The sequence below is a fragment of the Engraulis encrasicolus genome, chromosome 5 (assembly GCF_034702125.1).
Source record: "Engraulis encrasicolus isolate BLACKSEA-1 chromosome 5, IST_EnEncr_1.0, whole genome shotgun sequence".
Classification (NCBI taxonomy): domain Eukaryota; kingdom Metazoa; phylum Chordata; class Actinopteri; order Clupeiformes; family Engraulidae; genus Engraulis; species Engraulis encrasicolus.
The window spans coordinates 22,179,322-22,206,949 of record NC_085861.1 but is presented as its reverse complement, the minus strand read 5'-3'; the positions used below and the strand labels follow the sequence as shown (position 1 = coordinate 22,206,949).

At 39.9% G+C, this 27,628-nt stretch overlaps 1 protein-coding gene across 1 annotated transcript; it reads left to right on the top strand.

The window, feature by feature from the left end:
* The first annotated feature begins 1,173 nt into the window (after nucleotides 1-1,173).
* Nucleotides 1,174-6,304, top strand: zgc:110410 (uncharacterized protein LOC553618 homolog). The gene is made up of 10 exons (XM_063198081.1): nucleotides 1,174-1,284; nucleotides 1,708-1,941; nucleotides 3,332-3,410; nucleotides 3,550-3,603; nucleotides 3,689-3,779; nucleotides 3,899-3,936; nucleotides 4,034-4,121; nucleotides 5,330-5,419; nucleotides 5,867-5,914; nucleotides 6,055-6,304. The coding sequence occupies exons 2-10, from the start codon at nucleotides 1,716-1,718 to the stop codon at nucleotides 6,205-6,207; spliced, it is 867 nt and encodes a 288-aa protein (XP_063054151.1). The 5' UTR covers nucleotides 1,174-1,284; nucleotides 1,708-1,715; the 3' UTR covers nucleotides 6,208-6,304.
* Nucleotides 6,305-27,628: the final 21,324 nt, after the last annotated feature.

Sequence of the window (27,628 nt, the reverse complement as noted above, 5' to 3'; positions counted from 1 at the left end):
CACACACACACTCAACATTTGCACTATTGCACTTTTACCCCTGCCAAGATAAATCCCTCTATGCGTCACCATTGCAAGAAAGTGGGGTAATTTCCTGTCTCCTACATGGGTGTGACTTTCCCTTTGAACTCCTCCTATTGCAACCTCCGCTATAGTCTTACTGCACTCCTTCCACTTCCAACATGACTGTGTATAAACCAAGGTCAATAAAAACATAGGTGACAGAGTATGGATGAACTTGACTGGCCTGCACAGAGTCCTAACCTGAACCCAATAGAACATTTTTGGGGTGACTGAGAGCCAGGCCTTCTAGACCAACATCAGCGACCTCACCAATGTGCTTTTGGAAGAATGGTCAAAAAATCCTATAAACACACTCCTCAGCCTTGTGGACAGCCTTCCCAGATGAGCTGAAGCTGTAATCACTGCAAAAGGTGGACCGATATCAGACTGAACCCTATGGGTTAGCAATGGGATGGCAGTCTAGGTGGGTTAGCGACAACACTTATGGTAATAGTGTAATAAGTTAACATCACATTTTAAACCACTTAAAGGAACCATCAGTCAATGAATGAATGAACCCTTTGTTTACTTGCTAGTTAGTGCAAAATGCTCGTTGCTGTCATCTAGTGGGCTTTGGTGTGTTCAACTCCTTGTAGCACACACAGAATGAGTGCGTTTTAATATGAGACCTTGCCTCCTCCACTTGCTTCTCGTCATGATGACATCACTGACAACAGCATTATATTTCAATATCTTGCAAAAGCTCAATTGTAAAGTCTTTTTCTCCTTTGCAATTGGGATGGTGAATGAAAAACAGTCCCTCAAAAGTTGTTGTGGCGAGGCTGACAGCTGGGAAACTTTATCGTTTTCTCCACGGAGGAGGGGCCAGGAGGCGGGACGAGGAGACAAGCACAAGTGGAGGAGGCAAGGTCACATATTGGGATGCACCCAGTGTTAGGTCTAGTTGGGGTTGTTGCATTCTTCATTACTACACCGGTTTATCCACTAGAGCGCACACCTTAGGGCAGTTCATCCACTAACCCCCCTCGCCTTACACAGGGGCAAATGCTGTTGGACTTACAGTAAGCGATGATAAGAAACTTACAGTGCTATCCAGGGGCTAATTGAGGTATTGAAGTTGTGGTATGCAAGCGATAATAATGAGGAACCATCATCAGCAGGCAAAGTCCTGTCTCCCTGGATACGGGAAATCGTAGTTAGACTTTAACCTGCTGGAGCCCCGGCAGGAAGTCAGAGTGTGGCGGGACGACCAGAGAGAAGGTAGGAAGATCGGGCTGCTTTCACACTGTGAAAGGGAAATAAGTATAGATGTTATGAATGTGTCTATAGAACAGAACTAAAGCAAACCAAATTGCACTGTTTTAACAGTTCTGTGGATTTGATTTACTGCATTGTAATTACATGCTTGTTACATGCCATCCTTTGGGTTGTCAGCTCTTTGTCTTAGCGCAGCACTATGGCTCTCTGTAATGTCATAGCAATATTGTTATGATGTAGTTAAGCATTTTCAGCAAGTGAATAGGGTCGCCGGCGACCCCTGCTGCAGTAAGAGGCTACAATCTGTTCTAGTTTTTCAGCTCTGTGTTAAGTTTCACTCTACTAATGTGGTCTATTTCTAGCATCATTGCTGCTTATCCATGCTTTGATTTATACCTACTAATTTGTCACTAACCCTTCTCACAGGGAAAACAATGGCTAGCGACAACAAGGGTGGGAATCCTCCGCCATACAACCCCTACGCCCCTCAGCAGTACTCCAGCTATGGCAGTGGAGCGGGACCCCAGGACGGCTCCGTGAACATCAATGTCATCTCCCCAATGCAAGTCGGAGTGCCGGAGGATCAGTCAGATGGCCCACCATCCTACATTGAAGACTTCGAGGAGACAAACGTTTTCTCAGATAAATCCATTAGAAGAGGTTGGCCTGACTTTTTTCCCCTCAATACGATCAATAACTATATATATATATATATATATATATATATATATATATATATATATATATATATATATATATATATATATATATATGTTATAACAAGTTATAGAATAACTGTGATATAGAGAATGGTATAGACCTACATTACATTTCAGAATTGTATTATAACAGTGCAGTCAGAAGATGTGAACATTTTGGAATAAACCACCATATTGATGTGACACAGAACTGACACATAAACAGAAGTAATTTTTGTTGGTTCCCTTTTTGGTCCTCTTACAGAGGACTGAGTTCGATTCACTTAACTCGGTTCACTTATGGGGACTATACTGTATGTGAGAATAAAAGTACATTACATTTCATAAAAAACAGTGCTGGACACAAAAGTATCTCTTTGAAATATCTGAAATGTACAATGAAAAGTGCATGAAAACAGCTTAATACTACTTAATACTAGCCTGCCTAAATGCTTAAATACTCAATAAAACTGGCCAAGAGTCAACTTGACCAAGAGCCAGCTCCATGTACCATCCTCTTATATACTAGGGAATAAAGCTGAACCCAATTGGCTGGTCTAGAGTCACATCTTGGGGATAACCATGGCCATGTACCTGTAATCTGTGTAGCGGATTGTTTCTTTGCTCTGTGTAGTCATTGGTGCAGGCTTACCGTAGCACGGTACAATATGGCTGTCTACTGTCTGTCAACCCACAAGCTTTGTCAATGGTGTGACCCCAGACTAAACCCTTCATCATGCTATAGTGTGATCTGCCAGGATAATGCTCTGACCTTATAGTCATTGCATGGAACAAAAGCACTTTTGAATCAGAAACATTAAGGACCTGCCGTGGCCAACCGGTAGGACACTTGCCTGCCATGCAGCGGACCCGTGTTTGATTCCCGGCCCAGGTTCTTTGTGACTCATCCCCGTCTCTCTCCCCATTAGCATCCTGTCCACTTCTCACACTGTCCTATCAAATAAAGTCGGAAAAAACATCTTAAAAAAAAAAAAAGAATCAAAAACATTCTGAGATATTGAGAAGCTGTTTCGTATTTGGATATTTTTGAAAACACATTGGTTTTGGCCTCTGGTTTACACTTAAACAGAGTTTGAGTTAACTTAAATTGAGTTTTTATTTCTATCCACATGTCATGTTTATGAGTAAACTGACAAAAAGAAATATCTGTGTTTGAAAATATCTGCATATGTGTAACCACCAGCACCTGAGAATATTCCAAAAGGGTATTCCTTTCCACCGGAGTATTGAGAATATAGGCTGTATGACATGATACCAGCTCTATTGCCGATTCACATTTATTTCACATTGATTGAAATTCTGAATTTGATATTCTCAATGAACTCCTACAGGTTTCATAAGAAGGGTGTATTTCACACTCACGATTCAACTGTTGGCCACTGTGGGAATTATCTGTGCTTTTATATTCTGGTAAGTGTAGCGCTCATTTTACTATAAATCATGATACTCCTTAATTTAATTTGTATTTAAGCTCTGGCTTTAAACTTTAAACGTTTAGTTTACTTACCCACCTGCTTTCACAAATTACAATTCTTCTTTTTCACTTCAGGCCTCAACTGAATGCATGGGCCTTTCAAAACAGTTGGTTGACATATACTGCAATGTAAGACTTCATTCAATATTTTTTTATGCAGCACAAAGTAACATGATTATGATTCAATGGGTTAATTGTACACTCTCTTGATCAGGGCAACAACTGGTGTTCTCATGTTGGTTTTGGCTTGCTGTGGGGATATTCGACGAAGAGTTCCCATGAATTTCATATGTCTAGGCCTGTTTGTAAGTATCTGGTGGGTTGGGGAGGGGGGGGGGCGGGTGTTTTGATATTTTCTCATCCAGTCTGATGCTGACATTGCTATAATGTAGTAAAAATGAATGAATAAAATATGTCTTTTCAGACAATTGCAAAGGGGGTTATGCTTGGATCTCTGTGTGTGTAAGTAGTTTGTTGCCGTGCACTCACGCAGCATTTCCCACATAAAATAGTCTGCTATTGAAAAGTATAGACAGATGTTTTTCTATCTGCATTTTAGGCTTTTCGAAGTTGAACCTGTTCTTTGGGCAATGGGAGCCGCAGCATTTGTAACCTTGGGTTTGACCCTCTTTGCTGTTCAGACTAAAGTAAGTGCACCTCATATTAAAATAATAATAATATATACACATATAAAATCCTTGTTGCAACATATAGGCTAGAATGTTTGCTTAACACTTTGATTTTAGATGTTTGAAGATTTAGTCCAATGGTGTAGCTCTGTAGAGTAGACATCAAAAACCGTTTAAGTCAGCATCTTCAGCATGGCAATCTCTGTGGCTTTTTTTTTTTTTTACATCCTCCAAGGAGGTTATGTTTTCAGTCGCGTTGGTTTGTATGTCTGTTTGTTTGTCTGTCTGTTTGTCTGTATGTTTGTTTGTTTGTTTGTCAGCCGGATAACTCAAAAAGTTCCCAGAACAGGTTTGGATGAAACTTTGTGGAGTTGTTGGAAATGACGAAAGGAACAAGTGATTCAATTTTGGTGGTGACCCGGATGTGAGTTTGCGAAACATAACGATATTGCGCCCTCCTGCCTTTCTTGTCTCCTATTGGCCACAGCGGCTCCCCTATTGCTCCCTTCTGACTGACTTTCATTTGAAAGTGAAAGCCCATTGGGAAACTCCAACTCCCATTGTCATTGTGACACAGCACTCCACAGCACACAAGTGAACACTGCACACTGCACACAACGAAATTGCATTTATGCCTCACCCGTGCAAGGGGGCAGCCCTCAGTGGCGCCCCATGGGGAGCAGTGCGGTGGGACGGTACCATGCTCAGGGTACCTCAGTCATGGAGGAGGATGGGGGAGAGCACTGGTTGATTACTCCCCCAACCAACCTGGCGGGTCGGGAGTTGAACCGGCAACCTCTGGGATGCAAGTCTGACGCCCTAACCGCTCACCCATGACTGCCCATTTGACAATGCGCTCAACTTTAGGCCTAAATGCCGTACCTGAAGACCCCTGGTTTTATCATGTTTCGAAAGTGCAGTGAGTGCGAATGACACATTGTAAACAGCAGCGTTATTGCAAAGGAGGATACGTAGGCCTATGACATTAAGCGAACATTATGTCGGTATTTAGACCATTCACTCGGCCACCGAATCCTGTCCTCGCTCTCGCTGAGATAATAGAGGCATGTAGGCACTCTCTGAGAGTATTTCTAGTTTTTGACTCCTATATTGTTATTTATTTGTTAATAGTTAATGTTCCTAATTAAATGTGTATCTTTTCACTTGCTGAGAGGAAACTGCATATTTCTGCCTTAACAAGAACTGAATGTGCTTCTCATTAACAGATTGACTTCACCATGTGCAGTGGAATGTTGTTTGCCCTATGTTTCTCCCTCCTGGGCTTTGGTCTCCTGTGTGGCATTATGAGATCAAACGTAAGTTCAGTTCTCTTTGAATAAGCACAGAAAGAGTGCTTGGTAACACTTTACTTCATAACATTGCCATAATGCAGTCATGCATGTGTCATAAACATTATGTCAATGTCAGGATTGTACGACTTTGTCTTTAAATGAAATTCGGTTGACAAAGATAGGCCGAACAATGTCATCTTTTCATAGCCATAAAACGTTTATGACATTGGCATTATGTTTATGACTCATTCATGACACTATTATGACACGGTTATGACACGGTTATGACACTGTTATGTCATACGTATGACACCGGCATCAAGTAAAGTGTAACCAAGGGTTCTTTTTCTCACCATTTCTGTGTAGGTGAATTTTGCTTGCGTTCTTCGAATTAATTATGATTTAATGAATTAAAAAGTGTGTATATTTTATTGTCTATTGTATTAATTGTATCCGTTTCATTTTATACAGTATCTGTACATTGTGTATGCATGCCTCGGCACATTAGTCTTTTCTATGGTAAGTGAGTTTCTATGGTACTTTGTTTTATTATTGGGAAAAAATCAGGACATCGCAGACAATGTCAACAGCAAGCATTAATCTCTCTCTCTCTCTCTCTCTCTCTCTCTCTCTCTCTCTCTCTCTCTCTCTCCTTACAGTATCTGGTGTTTGATACTCAGATTATGCTAGGTGGTAACCATAGATACACCGTGGACCCAGAGGAGTATGTCTTCGCAGCACTGAATCTGTACCTTGACATTATCACCCTTTTCCTTTTGTTGCTTCAGTTGATCTCAATCTGTTCTGATTAGACCGATGCTTTGGTGCAATGATGCTGTCTTCACAATGAAAACTTGATTACACTTGTCCTACCATGTTAATGTTGTAATTACATTGTGAAAAAAACACAGTATAGGGGTAGAATGCCCTAAAGTGGGACGATGCCTAATGTGGGACACCTTAAGGTTTAAGGGGTGTAGCTTTGCCCCAAGTTGGTAAATGTTTACAAAACTATAACCAAATAAAAGCCCTATCATCCTGTTATCATAATATCATGATTTAGTAAATGTATAGTAATACTCCAGGGAGGGGTTACAATTAAGAAGAAGGACCCTGGGTGAAGTCCATCAAATGACAAATTACATAGCATTTGGCCAAATTTGTCTTTAGGGTATAAATCAATTCCAATCAAAACAACATTGTAAATTTTTTGATAAATATGTTGGGTAGGTATATGTTCATCAGAAAATAATGTGTGGTGTATATAAAATAATGTAATATTTTATTTTTAAACCATATTATTAGTGTCCCACTTTAGGATAGGTGCGTCCTAAAGTGGGACACAAGATTTTCCTAATGTGGGACAGTTATAAAAGTAGTAATTTAATAAGTCAAACAATTACTATGAAGTCAAACACCATGTCCACATAAGAAAATGGATATTTAAATCTATATCATAGATGTATTTCAGTCTTTCTGGCCTAATCTACTGGAGCACAGCTATCAACACAACATTTGGGTCCAAAAACCGGAAGTTCTTCCCTCAAAAAGAGCTGCCATGTTGAAGTGACCAATTGTGTGCAATGGGTTCAAACAGTCTGAGTCATATTTACCAATAAAAGAAAGTAAAAATAATTCAGAAAACATGCTCTAAATGTGTAGCTGATATGTCTTAAAGAGTGGCAGATCACATTTTGAATTAATATTTTACACAAACATGTTTTAGAGACCTTTTAATATACACCATCCCATATTAGGAAACCGATTGTCCCACTTTAGGGATATCCATGGTTTTTGACCAACTTACATTAATATCCAAATTATTCAAATTACAAACACATAACATGTTTTTAAAGGTTTTATTTGATTAGAGCATAAATAGAGGATGAAAAGGGTGTAATTTGTTTGTATTGAAATGTTGTCATTACATTTTAATAAACCACCAAAGTTGAAGTGACAAAAAATGTCCCACATTAGGGCATTCTACCCTACTACTTCTGCAGTTGCTGTTAAAAAAATGTCGGTGACGGTGCATACACACTGCAAGCGCATACGTCCACTTAACATCCACTTCACGTCCACTTCACGTGTCCGGTATCAGTCTGAATCGATTAGAATAGGCCTACATGAAAACAGATCATGCCTTGCACACAGGAACGCGGTGTGAGCGCGGCGCATGTCTGGCCCGACCTGACATGTCCGCGATGCTCCTTGAAAATAGAACTCGAGTTTATTTTCCTGCGCGGACGTCCGTGTTCAATGAGCGGCTTCCATTGAAAATGAATGGCTGCTGCCCGCGGACAGAACGTGGACGCTGACTGTGCAGTGTGCAAGGCAGCCCGCGAACCTCTCAGACTTGCAATGCTCCTGGACACGTTAAACGAAAGTGAATATCTTGGTGTGTATGTACCTTGAGGGTATATATTTGTAATGCAAGCCTAAACTAACTGTCAATTCAAGTCAGGATTCAAAAGTGTTTCCTCTGAGATCAAGTATCAGTAAAGATGATGTTACTCCAATCAATAACTTTGTCATAGTGGTCATTTTAAAATCCCAGAGGATTGCAAACTTTTCATAGCCAAATGAATGCTGTTGGCCCAGGCCCAGCCAGGATACTTTTGAGAACAACATTGACATGATGGGGTGTTGGGTGATAAAAGTTAAATGATCACCAGAATTTTTCTAACATCTGTGGTACTGTACAATCCTAGAATAAGCTCACATTGGAATGTGTTGTGTAATAGGCTCCATGACTACAACCATGCAGGACCAATGCCGGTGTGCAATGGATAATGCCTTTTCCCTAATTAATCAACTAACGATCTATAAATTCATTATTTTAGCTTCAACTGCGCCAAATTATTGTTACCTTTCACATTGTGCAAAGAAATATGAAACAGAAGATGTCAGGAAGAGCCCAGTTAGCCAATACAGCAGTGTTTCTCAACTGGTGGGTCGCGACCCAAAAGTGGGTCGCGGAAGGGTCATGGGTGGGTCGCGGAGCCTTGGTGTAAAAAAAACTTAATTCTAAAAAAAGAAAAAATCCAACTTTTCCTACAACAATTTACAACTTTTATTTTGATAGGCTAGTGAACTCTGTGTCATCTGTTGTCATAGATACAATCTGAATGTTTATGCGAGATAGGTAGCGTGCAACCAGTCATTCGAGCCTTTGTTACATTTTGAGAATTGCATTGAATTGACTTGAATGCTAAAAAAATTGGGTCGCGACCGAATGAGAGTGGAAAATGGTGGGTCCCAAGACAGTTCCAGTTGAGAACCACTGCAATACAGGACACCTAGCATATTCCAGAGAGATTCCCAAGCTGGGAATTGGGACCCCCTAAGGGGCGTGCAGAGCTACTGCAGGTAGGTCGTGGAGAGGAGAGACTGTAATCATAAAACTTGAATAAATGTAGTAATGTAGTAACAGTATTCACTAGTACAGGTAACACATGCATTTACTTTTCCTGTGAAATTCACATTAAAATGTAGCCATATTGAGGGAAAAATATGTTCGCTGTTTGGAAAACGGGAGGTGGGGACTGGGGAGTCACAATATATTGTGCCCAAAAAGGGGTCCCTGCAAAAAAGCTTGGGAACCACTGGATATTCTAATCTAAGGCACCTAGGCTGCATGCTTCTACACAGGCTACATACAGTACCTTGCACAGAGCTATAGCTCCCTATACAAGCTCTGGCCAACAGGGCTTTGTGCACACAGTTTTATACACTAAACTATTCTCATTAACAGAGCTAGACTGGTAATCTGGCATTCAGACCATTTTCCCAGTGGTCCGCCAGTCATCAAGTATCGATGCAGTTCTTTTTTTTATTTGTGACCGGCCCACACTTCAGAAGTGGTGGAACATTAGTCCATCTTCATAGACACTGAAGTGAGCCAATTTGGAATTAGTAGGAAACTGGCCTCTGGACTCTTCATTATACCCCATAGATTTCTATATTTTGGTGGTTATGGACATTTTAAATCACCAGACAGAACATTCCATTGACTTTGAATGGGGTTTCATTTCTGGCATATTAGCATGTCCATAACCACCAAAATACCTAAGCGTGGTATAGAAATCTATGGGGTATAATGAAGAGGGAAGTGTGGGTCACCAGATCAAAGAACAAAAAACAGCTGACAGTTAAGCATCAAGGATATCTGGGCTTCCATAACCCTCATGCAATGCCACTGCCATTGACTTCAATGCAGACCCGGCTGCAGAACCAAGTGGTTGGATGGGCATTTGATGGAGTATGGGGGGGCACCTTGGCGGGGGGTATGGGGATCCTCCCCCAGAAAGTTTTATATTTCTTAGATGCAATTTCCTGCATTTTAACCAAATTGTGGACTCAGTTTCAGCTCTACGGAACAGTACTTTTGTTTCTAAATATGGCATAATCCCATTATTTCAAAGGATCACTGTTCACTTATTATTTCACATTTAGGTCTACTGACAATGTCTAAATAGTGTAGCCCAGTGGTTCCCAAACTATGGTACGCGTACCCCTAGGGAGTACGCAAGGTGATGGCAGGGGGTGCGCGAGAAGATTAAGAATTTTGAAAAAAAAAAAAAAATGCAGGAAAAAAAATCAATAGCCTTTAATATTCGATTCAGGCATGGGCATTGATGTTTTGGGTATTCCATGGGTATTGGTTAAATAGTTTCCTTGTAAACATCGTTTTCAGTACGTCTTAATTTATTTTTCCATGGGGGTTAATCGCAAAATCAGCTGTGTTGGGGGGGGGGTACGCGGATGGAGCTGAAATGCTCCAAGGGGTACGTGATGTGAAAAAGTTTGGGAAGCACTGGTGAAGCCTATCATTTATTTGTTTATTAGGGCTATGGTGGTTAAGCAAAGTTGGAATTTTATCTTATACTTTATATTTACTGTATTCAGAAAAAAATACTCATTTGTTGCATATTGATGATCATATCAGCATGTTTAGGTGAATAAGCCCTGGTGGGCACAACAGCTTGGCTGGGGGGGCAATGCCCTCCAATGCCCCCCCCCCCCCCCCCCCCCCCCCCGTGGCACCGGCCCTGCTTCAATGTTAAACACAGTCAGGTCAGCAGTCTAATCCATGACTGCGGTTTTGAGTAATGAACCAGGCTGAGACTTTTTAAAGCCTCAGGACGCTTTTACCAGTGTTTAGAGTTAATTTGTTGATTCAGATGATTAGGTTAATAGCTTGTTTAGACAACCTTTTCAGGATATGCAAATTTTTTGAGATGGGAATTTTGGGTTTTCATGAGCTGTATGCCAAAATCATCAATATTAAAACAATACAAGACCTGAAATATTTCAGTTGGTGTGCAATGAATCTAAAACATATGAAAGTTTATTTTTTATCATTACATTATGGGGAAAAAATGAACTTTAACACAATATGCTAATTATTTGAGAAGGACCTGTATCTTTGCTGAAGTCACACTTGACCATGGGCTGTCTAAGTGATAGAACCCTTGTCCTATTCTCCGAAGCTGGGCATGCACTTTGGCACAGGCACCATGAAGATGATGTTATGCAATACAGTACAATAGGCTACGTCATCTTCTTGGTGCCTGTGTCAAAGTGTATGCCCAGCTAGGGAGCCAATCAGAGAGTGGGGGGTGGTGGGTGGAAAAGTGATGATGTGTAGTACTTGACATACTGAAGCTTGCAGTTTGAATGATACAACTGACACAATTGGCTATGGGCTATGATACATTTGTCATAGGCAATAAACGGCCACGGGCAATCGGAAACCACACCTTGCCTACGAGAAATGTTACAGGAAGCCTCCTTTGACTATCTCGTTTGTGAGATAGTCCGGTGATAACCAGGAGATAAGCAATGTCTGCACGTCTTTGCTGAACTCACACCTGATGACAGCAGGCTCTCTAAAGGAACCAACCAACCCTTAGCCTATACTACTACTACTACTACTACTACTACTTTTTTTTGCATTTGTTAATCTTGTGAAGCACATTGAGTTGCACCTGTGTATGAAATGCGCTATACAAATAAACTTGCCTTGCCTTGCCTTGCCTTACGTAGCTTGGGACATGCACCATGAAGAGGATGCTGTGCTATACAGGTGACCTTCTGTAGTGTCTACTAAAGCAGAAGCAGTCACCACACCAAGACGGTCTAGCATGATCATTCTTGACTGACGTCTCTCTGTGATTAATACAAAAAGTACACCATAGCCCTACATAGACCTACACCTAGGCCTATTTGAAGAGTTCAGCAAAATCCTCTAAGTGCATTTCTGATGAGCTGCCTCTCTATAATTTGTGAACCCTGTTGTTGGTTTGATTTGAATTGTTATTCTTAAATAGGCCTACATACTGTATAAATATGTAAATTAAAGAAATACATTTACCTCTATGGAGATGTGACATTACTGACTTGCACCTCGACTATCCAGAGAAGTGTGAACACAGGCGTGGAAGTGTGTGTGTGTGTGTGTGTGTGTGTGTGTGTGTGTGTGTGTGTGTGTGTGTGTGTGTGTGTGTGTGTGTGTGTGTGTGTGTGTGGCAATTGGTATTGTCAAGAAGTGAAGGCAAGGCTCCAGTCCTACCATTACCTCAGCAGAACGCAAGATGCTCATTGGCATGAAGCTCCAAGACGAAACCCCATTACTCACAGCTAAATGCTTCAGATCAAGGCTAATTGTAACCACAATTTCCCTAAAGGCAGGAAGTGTACTGTACATTGATTTAGAATGTGTAGACATTGGTTTACTATGAAAGTAAAGTAGTGACACCATTACAGTTAGGAGGTGCGCTAAAGACTTTTGCTGGAAGTAGGAATGAATTGACCTTTTAAATTAATTTTGAGGTCTGCAACAATGACTGCAGGAACCGAAAGATTGTCTGACTTCTCATGTGTTGTGTGAGTGTCATCAGGTTCCTTCATGGTTTAATCATTATATTTACTGCTAATGGCGAACTCCTCACATGTAACATCAAAGTCTGGGACGGTCCTGGGAGATAAAAATTAGACTTTGTTTTTGAATGAACCATTGAGACTTCAGTAGATCGAAGGGAAACTAGACTCAAAGCGTAGGCTATTGCGTAGGCTATTATTCTTATGATCGATCCAGCCACTTTTATTAATTTATTCGTTGATATACTCACCCTTAACAGATAAGTGGCGATCCTTTATCACAGCCCATGCTGTGTGCCACTGGATAATAGAAAGTAAATATGCTCACCCATCAAAAGTGGCGTTCAGAGTGAGAATACTAAACATTTAACTGGACAAATATATAATATTCTACAGGAATGGGGGGCTGAAAAATTAGATCACATAAAGGACAAGTGGGAGCTGGAATTGAACAAAACCATTAGTGAAGAGGAATGGAAACAGTGCCTGAAAGATATTAATGTTTACACTAGATCCCCCTACTGGCAGGAATATGCCTGGAAGATAACTATTAGATACTTTCTAACGCCATCAATAATGGCCAAATATGCGCAAACCAACACCAGCTGTTGGAGGGAATGCAGGGTAAACAACGCTGATTATACACATATTTTCTACTCTTGTAATAAACGTAATAAATATTGGCAGGCAGTCCAACATCTTATGTGAGAAAAGCTAAGCAAAGACGTGTCAATACAAAATCACAATGCTGTTTTGGGCATAAGACCCAGAGGGCTGGAAAAGGAACACCTTCACCTCTTTTGGGTCTTTAGAATAACAGCTTTTAAAACAAATTACAAGGAATTGGAAAAAAGTAGAACCACCTACTACTGATATGTGGTTGGAAAGTATAGAGGAAATGAGAAGTATGGAAAAAATAACTTATAGAATCAATAATAAAGAGAATGTGCATGACAAAAAATGGTCCCTTTAAAAAATAAGATGAGAAGCCATCCTAAACTATGGTGCCCCCATGAGAAATCAAAACTACACTCAGTTAATACATATGCATACCCTTTGTAGTTTTTTCTTTCTTTTTCTTTTAGGTATTTTAGGTTCATTGTTTTGTGTATGGGGGTTAGGACGTGAGTGGGTGGGTGGGTGGGTCTGTGTGTGTGTGTGTGTGTGTGTGTGGGGGGGGGGGGGGGGGGGGGGGGGGGGCGCATGGACGTGTGTGTGTGTGTGTGTGGGGGGGGGGGGGGAGGGGGTTGTGAGGGCATGTGAATTCTTTTGTGTGGGGGTGAATGTGGGTGTATGCGTGGATGGATGAATGTCGTAAAGTGTGGGTATTTAGGTGGATGAATGTTGGTGGGTGTGGATATATGGTTGGATGGATGAATGTGTGCTGATGTGACTGGGAAAGTGAATGTGGGGGTTTGTGAGGATGGATGGATGTAGACCTGTAGAAGGGAGCAAAAAGAAGGGTTAAAAGGGTGGGTGGGGTGGAGTACATGCAAATACTTTAAAGTAAAAAAGTCTGAGCACAGGACAAACTGCCTGTATAGGTGCATGTGGTATTGTTTTTTTATGTTTATTTATTTATTTATTTATTTATTCTATGTACCTTTTTTTATATTTCTGTTTTGAAATAATCACAAGTGGGGGAAAAAAAACTGAAAATGTGTTTATAAATGAATGATTGTTGTGAACTTGAATGAACTTAGAATGAACTCAATAAAGTATTTAAAAAAAAAAAGTGGCATACTTCCTATATTCAGCTGCTGATTTCCTAGCAAGCTCAATAAACCGATGCAAGCATGTCCAATAAACTGAACTGATACAGTAGACATCTTGGTCCAAGTTCAGGACCTACAGTAGTACACGATACAACTCAGGGGAGTTCACATCTGTCAAGGTTTCCTCTTCAAAAGGTAAAGCATATTAATTATGCTTGCAGTGCTTTTTCATTTGAAGCAAATATTTCACAAGAACATGAACTGTTTTAAAAAGTTTTAATTGTTACATTTTAATTGTACATTTATATTTCAAATGGTTTATTTCTTTCTTTGTGCTTTCAATGACACAAAACAAATATGGCTTACAGTCTTAAATGCCCATTTTCTATACACATGTCACAGGGAGAAATGACAGTAATATTAGTACAGGACAGTAGCCTAATTACAGTAACATTTGAGGACTTGATGATGACATATTGCATCTAAAATGATTACCAGAAATGATAGTCTTGAATGCTATTTTTTACGCATATTTGACAGGGAGAAATGACAGCAATGCTCAACTTGTGGACTTTGAAATTATGAATTTGAAACTACTATTTTCATATTTTTTAAACTAAGAAGACAGAGAGATGTAAAACTTTGGCTTTAGTCTAATTTCAACATACCTCTTTAGCTACCCATTGTTACAGCAGCGGTGCCTTCTCCTCACCTCACCCTGGGTAAAAATGGCAACAGATAATACCAACAGATGGAAGCTTCCTCGCTATCGTACCAGCTTCAACACGTCTCCTTCAGGTAGTTCCCAATCACCATATCAAGGATACACACCAAGCCCAAGGGGTGCAACCACTGATCATGCAAACAGTCGCCCAAGCTCACCAGCTCTCAACAACAACACCTATGGGTTCCAGCCATGGACTACTGCTGTACACTGGCAAGAGACAGATGTGTCAACCAACCATACAAACAGAACCCCGACGCCAAGCCAACCACCACTTAACAACACCCCTGGTTACCAGCCATGGAATGAGAAGGCTGCGTCCCCCAGCAGAGGGTCGTTTCTCCCACGCTACAACCTCGGCTACTCCTCTCAAGGGCCCCAATACTGTGGAACCCACACGGGCGATGTAACCGGCAAGCTCGCCAACAGCCCCCCACCTAGTAGTGTCCCCTACTTCTCTCAGTGGTCCCCTTACCGTGGTGATGGTGGACAGAGGCAAATGGATGGCACTGCAAGGCTCGCTGTGATCTCCACAGCAAGAGTGGGCATCCCTGAGAAGAAGGCCATGCCAGAAGAAGATGACGACGATGATGATGATGACGATGATGATGACGATGATGATGCACCACCAGACTATGAAGAGTGTGTTGTTGAGTCCGAGGAGGTTGACAATGTTTGGGATGAGTCAATTAAAAGAGGTTTGCAATTCAATTCAATTTCGATTAAGTTTAATTCAATTTATTTCAGTTCAATTCAATTTTATTCAAATGTGCTATATCGCCATGCTTGCTTGCATCAGTTTTGCAAAAGCTCACAGAAAATGATAACAAAAAATTATGGATTATGGATATTAAGAAGATCAAGAACATTAGAACATGCACTGTTTCACACACACACTGCACTGCTCAACACCAATCAACATTGTAGTATCCAAATATGATGTCGCTAAAACTTTTTGCAGCCTATTGATAGCTGAGACATCTGTCAGCCTTATGTTAAGTAAACTATAGTAATGCTACGTGACAACGCCAAAAATGTAAGTCCAACTCTGCATAATCCGGGTAACGCAGTTTGTAATGGCAACACAAACCGGGCTGGTTTGACAGTACCACTCAGCACCACTAAGCTCAACACGACACGGCACGGCACAGCCGGGTTGTATGTGGAAAAACTCCTTCATGGGATTTCAACCTGTGGTGTACTCACTTTTGTGGGTTCATGCATCAAAACATTAATAGGCTGTCAATATGAAAAGTTAATACAGTTTTCCTCGATTGCTTACACACAATTTTCGGAATCAGTTCTCAAATTCTCAAAACTCTGCACACAAATCTCCAAGCCTCAAACACAACGGGCAGAACTCTTCACTACCTCTGAAAAAAGCACGTCTTGTCTCAAAACAATGTACACTCTTCTAAAAAGGTCATTTTGTTCTCAAATGACACACACAAGCAGTCATTTTAATAAACTCTTATGTGAACTATTGAACACTAATATGCACAAGGTAAAACTCTATACTCAACTTGACACACAGTAACTTATTTTCTTCAGTGTTCTACTTACTAAAGAGGGTATTTTCTGTAGTAAAATACTGAAATATTGTTTTTAGACTTGGAGTACACAGATGTGTGTATATTTTACATATTTTTCTGACATTTAAAAAAATGCACTAATTTATTGTAAAATATTGGGTAACCACATGAAAGTGATCTCCTGTATATCGTGTTTTGGAGTTCAAAAACTAAACAAATGTGTTTTCTCACTGCAACCACTCATGTTGTCAATATCACATGCAATGTGTGTCCTTATGGGGTGATGATTTCAGATTGTAAACCGGTATGAAGAGAGTCTGCCCATGTGATGAGGAAGTGAACATAGTATGGCAGTTAAATTTAGTATTTTGAATGACAGTGTGTTCAATGCGACAACCAGGGATTTCCTTCATGAAAATTGTGTGTAATCCAGATAATTGTGTGTAGTGGTTTGAAAAGAGTGTGTTTTAAAACTGAAATATGAGTGTAAAGAAGGAATTGTGTTTAGTGTTCAGTGACATTGGTTAGGGGAGTTGGAAAATGGGTGAGATGTTCCGAGAATTGTGTGTGAAGTACCAGAAATTGTGTGGAAACAATCGAGAAAAACTGTAATATTATACCGCACACTGGATACTGTTCTTTTTTTCTCTTTATTGTTTTTGTAGCGAACAACGCGCTTCGCCTAGAGCGCCTTCAGGTTCGCTCTTAGTATCCAGTGTGCGGTGTTATTAACTTTTCATATTGATCACCTTTTCCTGCCTTACACCTGCACCTGGACAGCTGAAGGCTTGTGCTCAAGGACTTTCTTGCACTTTGATTAACAGGCTGTATTTTGATTTTTTTTCAAAGTTGTACGGTATACAGGTTACTATTCATTGTGTCAAAGTGAAATTTCTTAAATGTTTCCCAATGAAAATATATCTGCAGAAAGGTGAGGGGAGTATTGGCTTCTGAGACACACTGTAAACTGTATGTGTGTAATGGTGCAGTGGTGCTCACTATCTTCCTTGTTCTTTCTTATTAATCTTCTAGCTTTTGTGAGAAAGGTCTTCTTGATTGTGACGATTCAGCTGCTGCTTACATTTGGGATAATCGCTCCTTTTGTGTTCTGGTAAGCATTGTATCTGTCATTGTCTCAGCACTGTTTGCAAGCTCATTTGGTTTACTTTTCCCGTACACCTGTATGAACTTTTTTTCCACCCTAAGGGTTGATCTGAAGCTCTGGCTCGGGCAAAACCCTCTGTTTTTTTATATAACATGGTAAGACTTTAAACGTATCAAGGATTTTTCATAAATACAACTAAATGTCTGTGGTGGCCCAACGTTTAAAGTTGGTTTCTCTTTTTATATCAGCGGAGTGGCACCTGTAGTGGTCTTTATGATGGCTTGCTTCAAGACACTCAGAAGGAGAGTTCCATGGAACTACATATTCCTGGGCATTTTTGTAAGTATATGTTACGTTTGAAGTTGCAGCTGACTGGGGCGACCTATTATTTACTTAGGCCTAATTGTGCGTAAATGGCATATGAAAGATTCCACTGACTAGCATTAACTTATCAATTTAGACAAATATGTATTATATTACATAATTTATTTATCAGCCACGTTTCCGCGGCACCCCTGAGGAGGGCCCGCGGCACCCCAGGGTGCCCGGCACCCCTGTTGAGAAACACTGTTATAACCTACTGTCACCAAAATTGTAATGGCTATGACTCAATCTGTTACTTAACCCCTTAGCGCAGCACTATGGCTCTTTGTAATGTCATAGCAATGTTGTTATGATGTAGTGGAGTATTTTCAGCAAACAGTGAATAGGCCCACCGGCGACCCAATCTGCAGGAAGAGGCTACAGTCAGTATGTTTTTCCATCAATGACTGAAAATATGAATGCGAGGCAAACGGTGGCTCAATGACCTTAGACCAGAGGCCCTTTTTCGACCCTTCATCTCTCTACCACCCACTTCCTGTCAAACATCACTGACCTGTACTGAATAAACACACAAAATATTCATATACTCAATAACTCATTTAGAAAAAAGAATAAGAATGTGAGAAAATAATGTGTGTTTCTCTCTCTCTCTCTCTCTCTCTCTCTCTCTCTCTCTCTCTCTCTCTCTCTCTCTCTCTCTCTCTCTCTCTCTCTCTCTCTCTCTCTCTCTCTCTCTCTCTCTCTCTCCCTCCCCCTCTCTCTCCCATTCTTTAGAATGTTCATGGTAACACACTTTCACTTGTTCACTTGTTGCATGATGATGTAATCTAAACTTTGTTCCAAATTTTGTACAGACCATTGCAGAGGGACTCATGTTTGGATCGTTTGCAGCGTAGGTATACTTACAGTACGATGGTACTACACTTCATTTTGCTAAGAGGGTCTGGCTGAAATATTGCATTACATTGCTTTTATGCAAAGTGACTTACAATTGAAGACATATAGTCATGGCATACAACACTTGCAATTTGAAACTAGACTGCCTGTGCAGTCGCCTTCGACTGCTTAAGGTATATCCCCGAAACGCAACGCTTCCAGTCCCCCATCATTCCTACCACTCCCGTCCACCTTTTCATAAATGTATATGATAAATACAAAATATCAAAGAAATATATTTAATATCTATACATAGATCAATGACGTGCATAGGCTTAAAACCAAATGACTATTGTGAAAATGAAGCAAAAAATGGGGCAAATGGTAACACTGTTTTAATGGTTCACTATTACAGTGAATATACCACATTAGGTACAGTGTAATAACCATTGTAACAATATTTAATACCATGTAATACCACTGAAACACCATGTACCAATTTTGTACCACATCATGTATTTTTGTGTAAGTGGTATTACATGGTATTGCATATTGTTATGGTACTGGTATTACACTAGTATTACATGGTATTAAATATTGTACACTGGTTATTGCACTGTACCTGGTATTGCATATTGTTACACTGGTATTACACTAGTATTACATGGTATTAAATATTGTTACACTGTACCTAATATGGTAGATTCACTGAAATGGTGAACTGTTAAAATAAGGTAGTACCGGGCAAATCAATCCACCCAGTCAGAAGTTATGGGCCAAATAAAAATTCCGCCATTTTGAAACTGTTGACCTCCAAACTCAAATCAGTTCATGAACCTACCCTAGAGCATTAACACACCAAATCTGGGACAAATCCATCCGACTGGTCAGAAGTTATGAGCCAAACAAAAATTCGGCCATCTTGAATTCAGCCATCTTGAAAGTGTTGGCCTCCAAACTCGAATAAGTTCATGAACCTACCCTAGAGCATTAACACACCAAATCTGGGAGAAATCCATCCGACTGGTCAGAAGTTATGAGCCAAACAAAAATTCGGCCATCTTGAATTCAGCCATCTTGAAAGTGTTGGCCTCCAAACTCGAATAAGTTCATGAACCTACCCTAGAGCATTAACACACCAAATCTGGGAGAAATCCATCCACCCAGTCAGAAGTTATGGGCCAAACAAAAATTCGGCCATCTTGAATTCAGCCATCTTGAAAGTGTTGACCTCCAAACTCGAATCAGTTCATGAACCTGCCCTAGAGCATTCACCCAAAAAATCTGGGACAAATCCAAACATCCGTTCAAAAGTTATCGCGTTAACACGAAAGACCTTACGCAGCGGACGCGGCGCACGCGGCGCACGCGGCGGACGCGGCGGACGCAAAACCATTACATCCCCGACGCTCCGCGTTTCGGGGATATAATAACCAGGGAAAGTGGAACTGAGTCACCAGGACCCCCATGTGAGGGGCTCCAAGTAGTCAGATCTTTCTATACGTATAGGGGTATAGGCCTATAATAGTCATACAAAGGTGGTCCATGGGGTGGTTGTACACAGGACCCATAATTTGGTGCTGGCTTTGTTGTCTTTAGGGTATTTTCCACATATAGTCACTCTTTAAGTGAACCAAACTCAGTACTCTGTATGCCCTCAGGAGCTTCTCATTCATATATTTTCAGAATAAAAAGGCCTAGCATAACATGTATGAATGTTCGTCAATTGGTTTGTTATATGTGAAACCCATTTAATTAATCGCCTTCACTGCATTAACAAATTAATCAATGAAGTAAACATGTACAACCATGCTAAACATTTGCAAAAATCTGCAAAAATCTGCAAGAATTGGCAAAAATCCCTGTATCCTTGAATATGATGTCCTTGAATATGATGTGCTTTATAGCCTTTTGCCTGTTGGACCAGTCCTTTGGGCAGTTGGAGCCACAGCATTGGTGTGCATCACTTTGGCCCTCTTTACTTTTCAGTCTAAGGTAAGTTCTTTGGTGTACATTTGTTTCACTTACAGCTTGATAGCCATACAGTATAGACAACACTATGAGGTGATGCTTGTGTCTATCATACACCTGCCTATGGCATAGTTCTTTTTATATTTTGTTCAGTTTCAAAGGTAAGCCATTACATGTGTAATATACTGTACATCTCAACATTATGCCATAGAAATGTCACAGCTTTTTTGAATTGTGATGTTCTTTTATGGTATAAGAGAAGATGTTTTAAAAAAAAAAAAAATCAAAATGAATGTGATTATCATTTACAGGTTCCTCTGAACTGGTGGATTGGAACCCTTTGGATTTTATTTTGCCTCGGGCCTTTATTTGTACTCCTTGGCTTTGTCGTTCGCACTGTTGCCACGAGTGAAATGATGGTAGGCTGTTAACTATAGCTGTACACATGCATGTTTTGTTCCTGCTTGGTCAGTAGAGTCTTCAACAAAATAATTATTCTCTTTCTACATATAGATGTCAGCAATATTGTCACTGGTCTTCTGTTTGGTAAGTACATTCACTTAAAAAATCAGAGTACAAGTATGGGAAGAGCTGTTTCTGTATTTGTTTGACTGTATCAATGTTGAACGTGTTTCTGCATGCAGTATATTTTGGTGGGTTATCTACGGATGCCGTTTGAGAGCTTTGGCCCGGAGGACTACATCTTTGCAGCCCTAAATATGTACCTGGATGTGATGTCGATGTTCCTGGACCTGCTAATGTATATTGGAATACTCTCTGAATAGACCACAGCTGATGTTGATGGTGTTGCTGGGGCGCGAGTCTTTTCGGGAGTCTTTGCACCAACCAACCACACACCTCTTTACTTGACAACGATATTTTTAAGAGTACTAAGCTCTGATTTATATATTTTTATATTTTATTTGGGTGGGTGCGGGTGTGTGTGTGCGTGGGGGGGTACAGGGGACATGCCATATGAATGATTTGTTTATTGTTTTGATGTGTATTTTCATTTGTTTTTGACTGCTTTACTTTAACCACTTGTAAACTTGTAGCCACTAACATAATGATAGCAATGTCTTATGGTAAATGTTTTATTTCTTCTTTTCTTTATGTTTTATTTCTTTCTTTAAAAAAAAAAAAAAATCCAACCGTCATCAGGTCGTCGCGGCGAATCAAATGGAATGGAACAGTTATGTTGTTGATTTGATTGGGCCACGGCAGGCGAATTCGCTCCTCATTTGCATAACATTAAACTTTCTTTAATAATTTCGCTTCTCTTCGCCCCTGTTCGCTTGCCTCTCTCATAGGAATGAATGGCAAAGTTCGCAAATTCGCGTGTATGTGTCCCTACCGTTAGAGCCCCCACATTACCTAAGGCCCACACACTACCCAGGGCCCCGCCCTTTTGGACAGTAAAGTGTCAGAAAACACTAACGTTAATATATGGTTGGCTTGAGATTCAAGTCTTACTACTTCCAATGAAAGTGGAGCTGGTAACAGGAGGCATTATATCGCAAGGATTGGACGTAAACTTCTCAATGACGGTGGGGTGGTCAGATATTATTTTTTCATATTCCAATTAGATTTAATTGTAAAAACCCTACAATAAATGCAGAATATAAAGATGAGTTATAGTTTGGAAGCGAAACTAGCTATTCCTTTGTGATAAATAAGTTGATGTTTGAGAAATTTAGCTCCAAGAAGTGCAGTGCATGATGGGTACTCCCTTTGTCAGAAATGCAACGCATGGCCAATGCAGCAATGATAATATTTCTTTTGTTCCGTACATGGCAAATTGTTTGGATAACTACTAAACTGCACGAGTGAGGGGAGGAAGGACGTAGGTAGGCTCAGAACTGGGTAGGTTGTCTGTAGATTGCGTACCCATCATGCACTGCACTTCTTGGATCTAATATTCTCAAACATTGACTTAATTATCACAAAGGAATATTTAAGTTTTGCTTCAAAACTATTACTCTTCATGATGTTCTGCATTTAGGCCTATTGTAGGGTTTTTACAATTACTAAAACTAAGTGGTACATGAAAAAAATTACATCTCACTACCCAACTGTCATTGAGAAGGGTACGTCCAATCCTTGCTATATAACCACTCCTGTTACAATTATCATATGACTCGTAATGAGTTAAAAGTAGATGTCGCAGCAGTTTGGGGGCCTTTAGCCATCTGAAGTGTTCAATGTTTCACCTCTGAATAAAGACCTTAATTTCTCATCTGTTTGTTCACACAGTGTGTCAGGAGCTTATACACATTGCAATCTGGCACTTACTACTTACTATAGAAATATAGGCTTACTGGTCCTTACTAAGCTTATATTCGTAATACATGCTAATTGTGCATGAACAAGACATTTGCGAATACATGCCTAACAAATGTTTGATTTTGCTTAGTACATGCCTTACAAGTTACTTATACAGGCATTAACATTGTATGTGTTAGTGCTCATAGATGTACCGCTAAAATAAAGTGTTACCAAATAAATAAATAAATATTTCATTCATTCATTCATTCATTCATTCGCCCACTATAGTTTATTCATTGTATAGATATAACAAGTAAAAACTCTGTTAGTTTGAATTGAAAAAATCCTATGGAATCTATTGACCTTTGTGCACTTTTTGCTGTGTGGTATAATGTCAATGTTGCAGTATTGCCTCTAACCCAGTGTTTCTCAACCATTTTTTAGGCGAGGCACTCTTTCAATTCATGAAAAATTTCAAGGCACCCCAAACCAACAAGCTGTAACATGGCATCGCATCCGATACCACACAAGCTTAGAAAAGTAACACATTTGGAGACGTCACACGACCTACGTTTGAAGTTGCAGCTGATTGGGGCGACCCATATTTACTTTATTGTGCATAAATGGCAGATGAAAGATTCCACTGACTAGCATTAACTTATTCACTTAGACATACAGCTCCAGGCCTTTTTATTAGAATACCATGAAAAAGTTGATTTATTTCCATAATTCCATCAATAATGTTAAACTGTCATGGATTGTAGATTCATGGCCCAGTTTTTTAACTATTCCAATCATTATTTTTTTTCTTTTTATATACGTTGGCCTTCCAGCTCAAAAAACCCATGAATTGGGGAATTCGCATTATTAGAATATTGTTTCTAAAATCACATTTTTCTTCATCAAAATTCGGGTCACATTAAATCAGTTGAAATTTGGTACTTTCTACATAACATGCAATGGTCAATACTTGGTTAGGACATTCTCTGTCTTCATAATGGCCATGATGCGTTTAACATTGAAGTCAATGGCAAAAACAGTGCATGGGAGTTATGGAAGCCCAGATATCCTTGATGCTTTGCTGTCAGCTGTTCTTGTTTGTTGACCTGGTGCCCCACACTTCCCTCTTCAATATACCCGAAGATTTCCATGCCACGTTTTGGTGTTAACTCACCAGTTTAATTCCAACTCAACAGAAATTAAACCCCATTCATTTTCAATGGGGTTTCATTTCTGGTTATTTAGAATTAAACTGGTGAGTTAGCGCCAAAACGTGGCATGGAAATCTACAGGGTATATTGAAGAGGGAAGTGTGGGGCACCAGGTCAACAAACAAGAACAGCTGACAGCAAAGCATCAAGGATATCTGGGCTTCCATAACTCCCATGCACTGTTTTTGCCATTGACTTCAATGTTAAACGCATCATGGCCATTATGAAGACAGAGAATGTCCTAACCAAGTATTGACCATTGCATGTTATGTAGAAAGTACCAAATTTCAACTGATTTAATGTGACCCGAATTTTGATGAAGAAAAATGTGATTTTAATACAATATTTAATGATGCGAATTCCCGAATTCATGGGTTTTTCTTAGCTGGAAGGCCAACGTATATAAAAAGAAAAAAAATAATGATTGGAATAGTTAAAAAACTGGGCCATGAATCTACAATCCATGACAGTTTAACATTATTGATGGAATTATGGAAATAAATCAACTTTTTCATGGTATTCTAATAAAAAGGCCTGGAGCTGTATATGTATTATTATACATCATTTACTTATCAGCCACGTTTCCGCGGCACCCCTGTTGAGAAACACTGCTCTAACCAACAGCAGAACCTTACAATTAGTACGTACACATTCTCCCTTTGCTACAGATATTTGCTTCATGTCCAAATCTAAAAATATCTACACTGTATTGTAGTCAACCGTCTGGTTGTATGGTTTTAGATAGTTTTTTCACATAAAGTGGAGGTTTTCAGGGATGTGGAGCCCCATAATGCACACGTTCTAGCAGTTCAGTGCTGTACTCATTGAAGGCTTTTACTAGCACTACAAAAGACTTTTCACAGATTATTTATCAATACATTATGACTCGGTAATTGCCATTCTGGTAACTGCAAATTAACAGCCAGGGCCAACATGTCTCAAGAATTTGAGCCAGGTACAGCACAAAAATAAATAAGTTAATAAACAATTTTGTGACTGAGATAAGTTATCAACCATAAGACTGATAAAACAGAGATGTGGATGACAATAACATGTTGAAACAGTAAATGGAGTGTTTAGTTCCCTAATGATGCGATCCTCTTTTGATTGGTTGGCACGTCTGTGGTCGCCTACTTAAAAAGAAGAGTAAAGCAGCATAACCCTCTGGGTGTGGCCCTACAGCAGACATCACAGTGTTGCTGCTCTCTCGCCAATCTCTAAGGTAAGCGTAAATAAGTTTCAAACGAAACATTTAAAAAAAAATACAGGTCGTTTATCTCACATTTTCCTAACAGGCTAATTATTGAAAGCATCCTTTCTTGTGTGATGCAATACAAAGTTAGATACCTTTTAACAGGCTATTTATTGAAACATCCTATTTTGTGTGATGCAATAGAAAGTAATATAACTTTTTTTTTTCAATTTCATGTCATGGTTGCATAGAATATGGATTTTTTAGACAAAGTTATAGCCCACGTGGAGGAAGCCAAAGAGAAGATCTCTCCAGCAAAATCCAAAGAGCCGGAGAGCCATGCCATGCCTGCATGCGGGGAGACACCACCTGACAAGGCTCAGATTCAGGAGGAGGCTGCTGAGGACGTCTTCAACCATTTCTCAGAGCCGTCCGTTAAAAGAGGTTTGCGTCACTTTTTTGTAGAGGGGTTTTGTGACTTCACTGAGAGTGAAGTGAAAATAATGACAGGAGGACGTTTTGACCAACAGATTGCAATCAAACCTAATCCTTCTTGACTTATGCAGTTGTTGTCGGTGTAGATGTTGCACTTTGTATTTGCAGGTGTTGTATGATGGTTTATGTCCTCTTTGTAAGTCACTTTGGATATCCTAGATGTAATGTAATGTAATCGGCAGTTGATCTTGCATTTTAGCTCAAACAAGGCCTCCATATGAGCTTACAATCCGGTGATGTGTTTGATGAGACCCCTATAATGACAAAAAATGCAGAAATCAAAACTGAATTCAGAATTCAAAACTGTTCGATTTGTCATGCAATTGCACTTGATCTTTTGACTTTGCACCATTTTTATTAACTTTTTTTTCATTGATCATCTACTAACTGTGCACTTATCGACTTAGGCCTACAACAGGTATGATTATATACTACATAGGTCTTGTAATATTATTTTGTAATTGATGAAAACTTTTTAGGTTTTTTAAGAAAAGTCTTCTTGACCTCGATGGTGCAGCTTATGGTCACTTTTGGGATAATCTGTCCTTTTGTGTTCTGGTAAGTATTAAGTCGAAGACACCATTTCAACATGTTTAATGCATCAGACAATAGTTGTAAGCTAATTAATTATAGTCAATTGTAAACTAACTTCTCAGCACTTACTTTGTCACATATGGTCTACCTCAGGGAGGAAGCGAGGACATGGGTCGCCCACACGTCATGGTTTACATACGGCATGCTGTAAGAATTCACTCTTGTAGTCTATGGATTTCATTTGATTTGAAGGAATCAGAACTGTCTGTGATTGAGATGTATGGTGGATTTATCTGGGCTGTGTCTTGTATTAGGGCATTGCTACCTCTTCTCATCGTCGCACTAGCGTTCTTTCAGGAGAAACTGCTAAAGAGGTTTCCCTGGAATCTGCTTTTTTTGGTCATTTTTGTAAGTAGTCTCCTAGCCTTATTAGTGAGTGTGTGCACGAATGAGATTGCATTTTACTTTGTGTGTGTAAGTTTATGTGTGTGTGTGTGCGTGTGTGTGTGTGTGTGTGTGTGTGTGTGTGTGTGTGTGTGTGTGTGTGTGTGTGTGTGTGTGTGTGTGTGTGTGTGTGTGTGTGTGTGTGTGTGTGTGTGTGTGTGTGTGTGTGTGTGTTTATGTGTGTTTGTTTCTCTCTCTACCTCTCTCCAATGTTGGTAATGGTCATGCGCATGTTAAGGAGAAGTAACAAGATATTGTTTTCCTTAACTTTGTATAGAGTATGGCAGAGGGGCTGATGTTTGGGTCAGTGTGTGCGTAAGTGTACTCAATTCATCTCCTTCACTGCCTAGCCAAAATTACTGGTATAATTGAAATAATGAAAAAGAATAATAACAAAAATCCGGCAAATATCACAACTCAATGTAACATTCAATGTATTCCATTTTTATTTCTGCTATAAGATCCTTCGATGCTGACCCTATTCTTTGGGGAGTTGGAGCTTCAGCGTTGCTATGCTTTACACTGGCTCTCTTTACCTTGCAATCTAAAGTAAGTACAACTGACCTTGATAGGCCTACAGTATGTTGATTTCAGTCGACATACAGCAGCTCATGTAGAAAAAGATGTCAGTAAAATTTATAGTTTTAGCTTTTGGGGAATCCCACCCCTGTTTAACCCACTGATGCCTGGCACCTGCAAAAAAAACCCTGCTGAATAAGCTGTTGGGAAAGTTGCCCTCAGCCTATAAAACCTACATTTCTTAGCCTCAGATGCACACAAAAACAGTTGCATTTAAACTCTAAGATCCTCATCTTGCATTAGAATGTCAGCTGTAACAACATATACACATTTTTATTAAAAAAGCCACGATCTCAACAACCTGAATGCAGCGTATGTGTCTTCAGGCACCAAAGGTTAAACAACATATGTGAGTCATCAGGCTAAATGGGTTAATGTATGTTA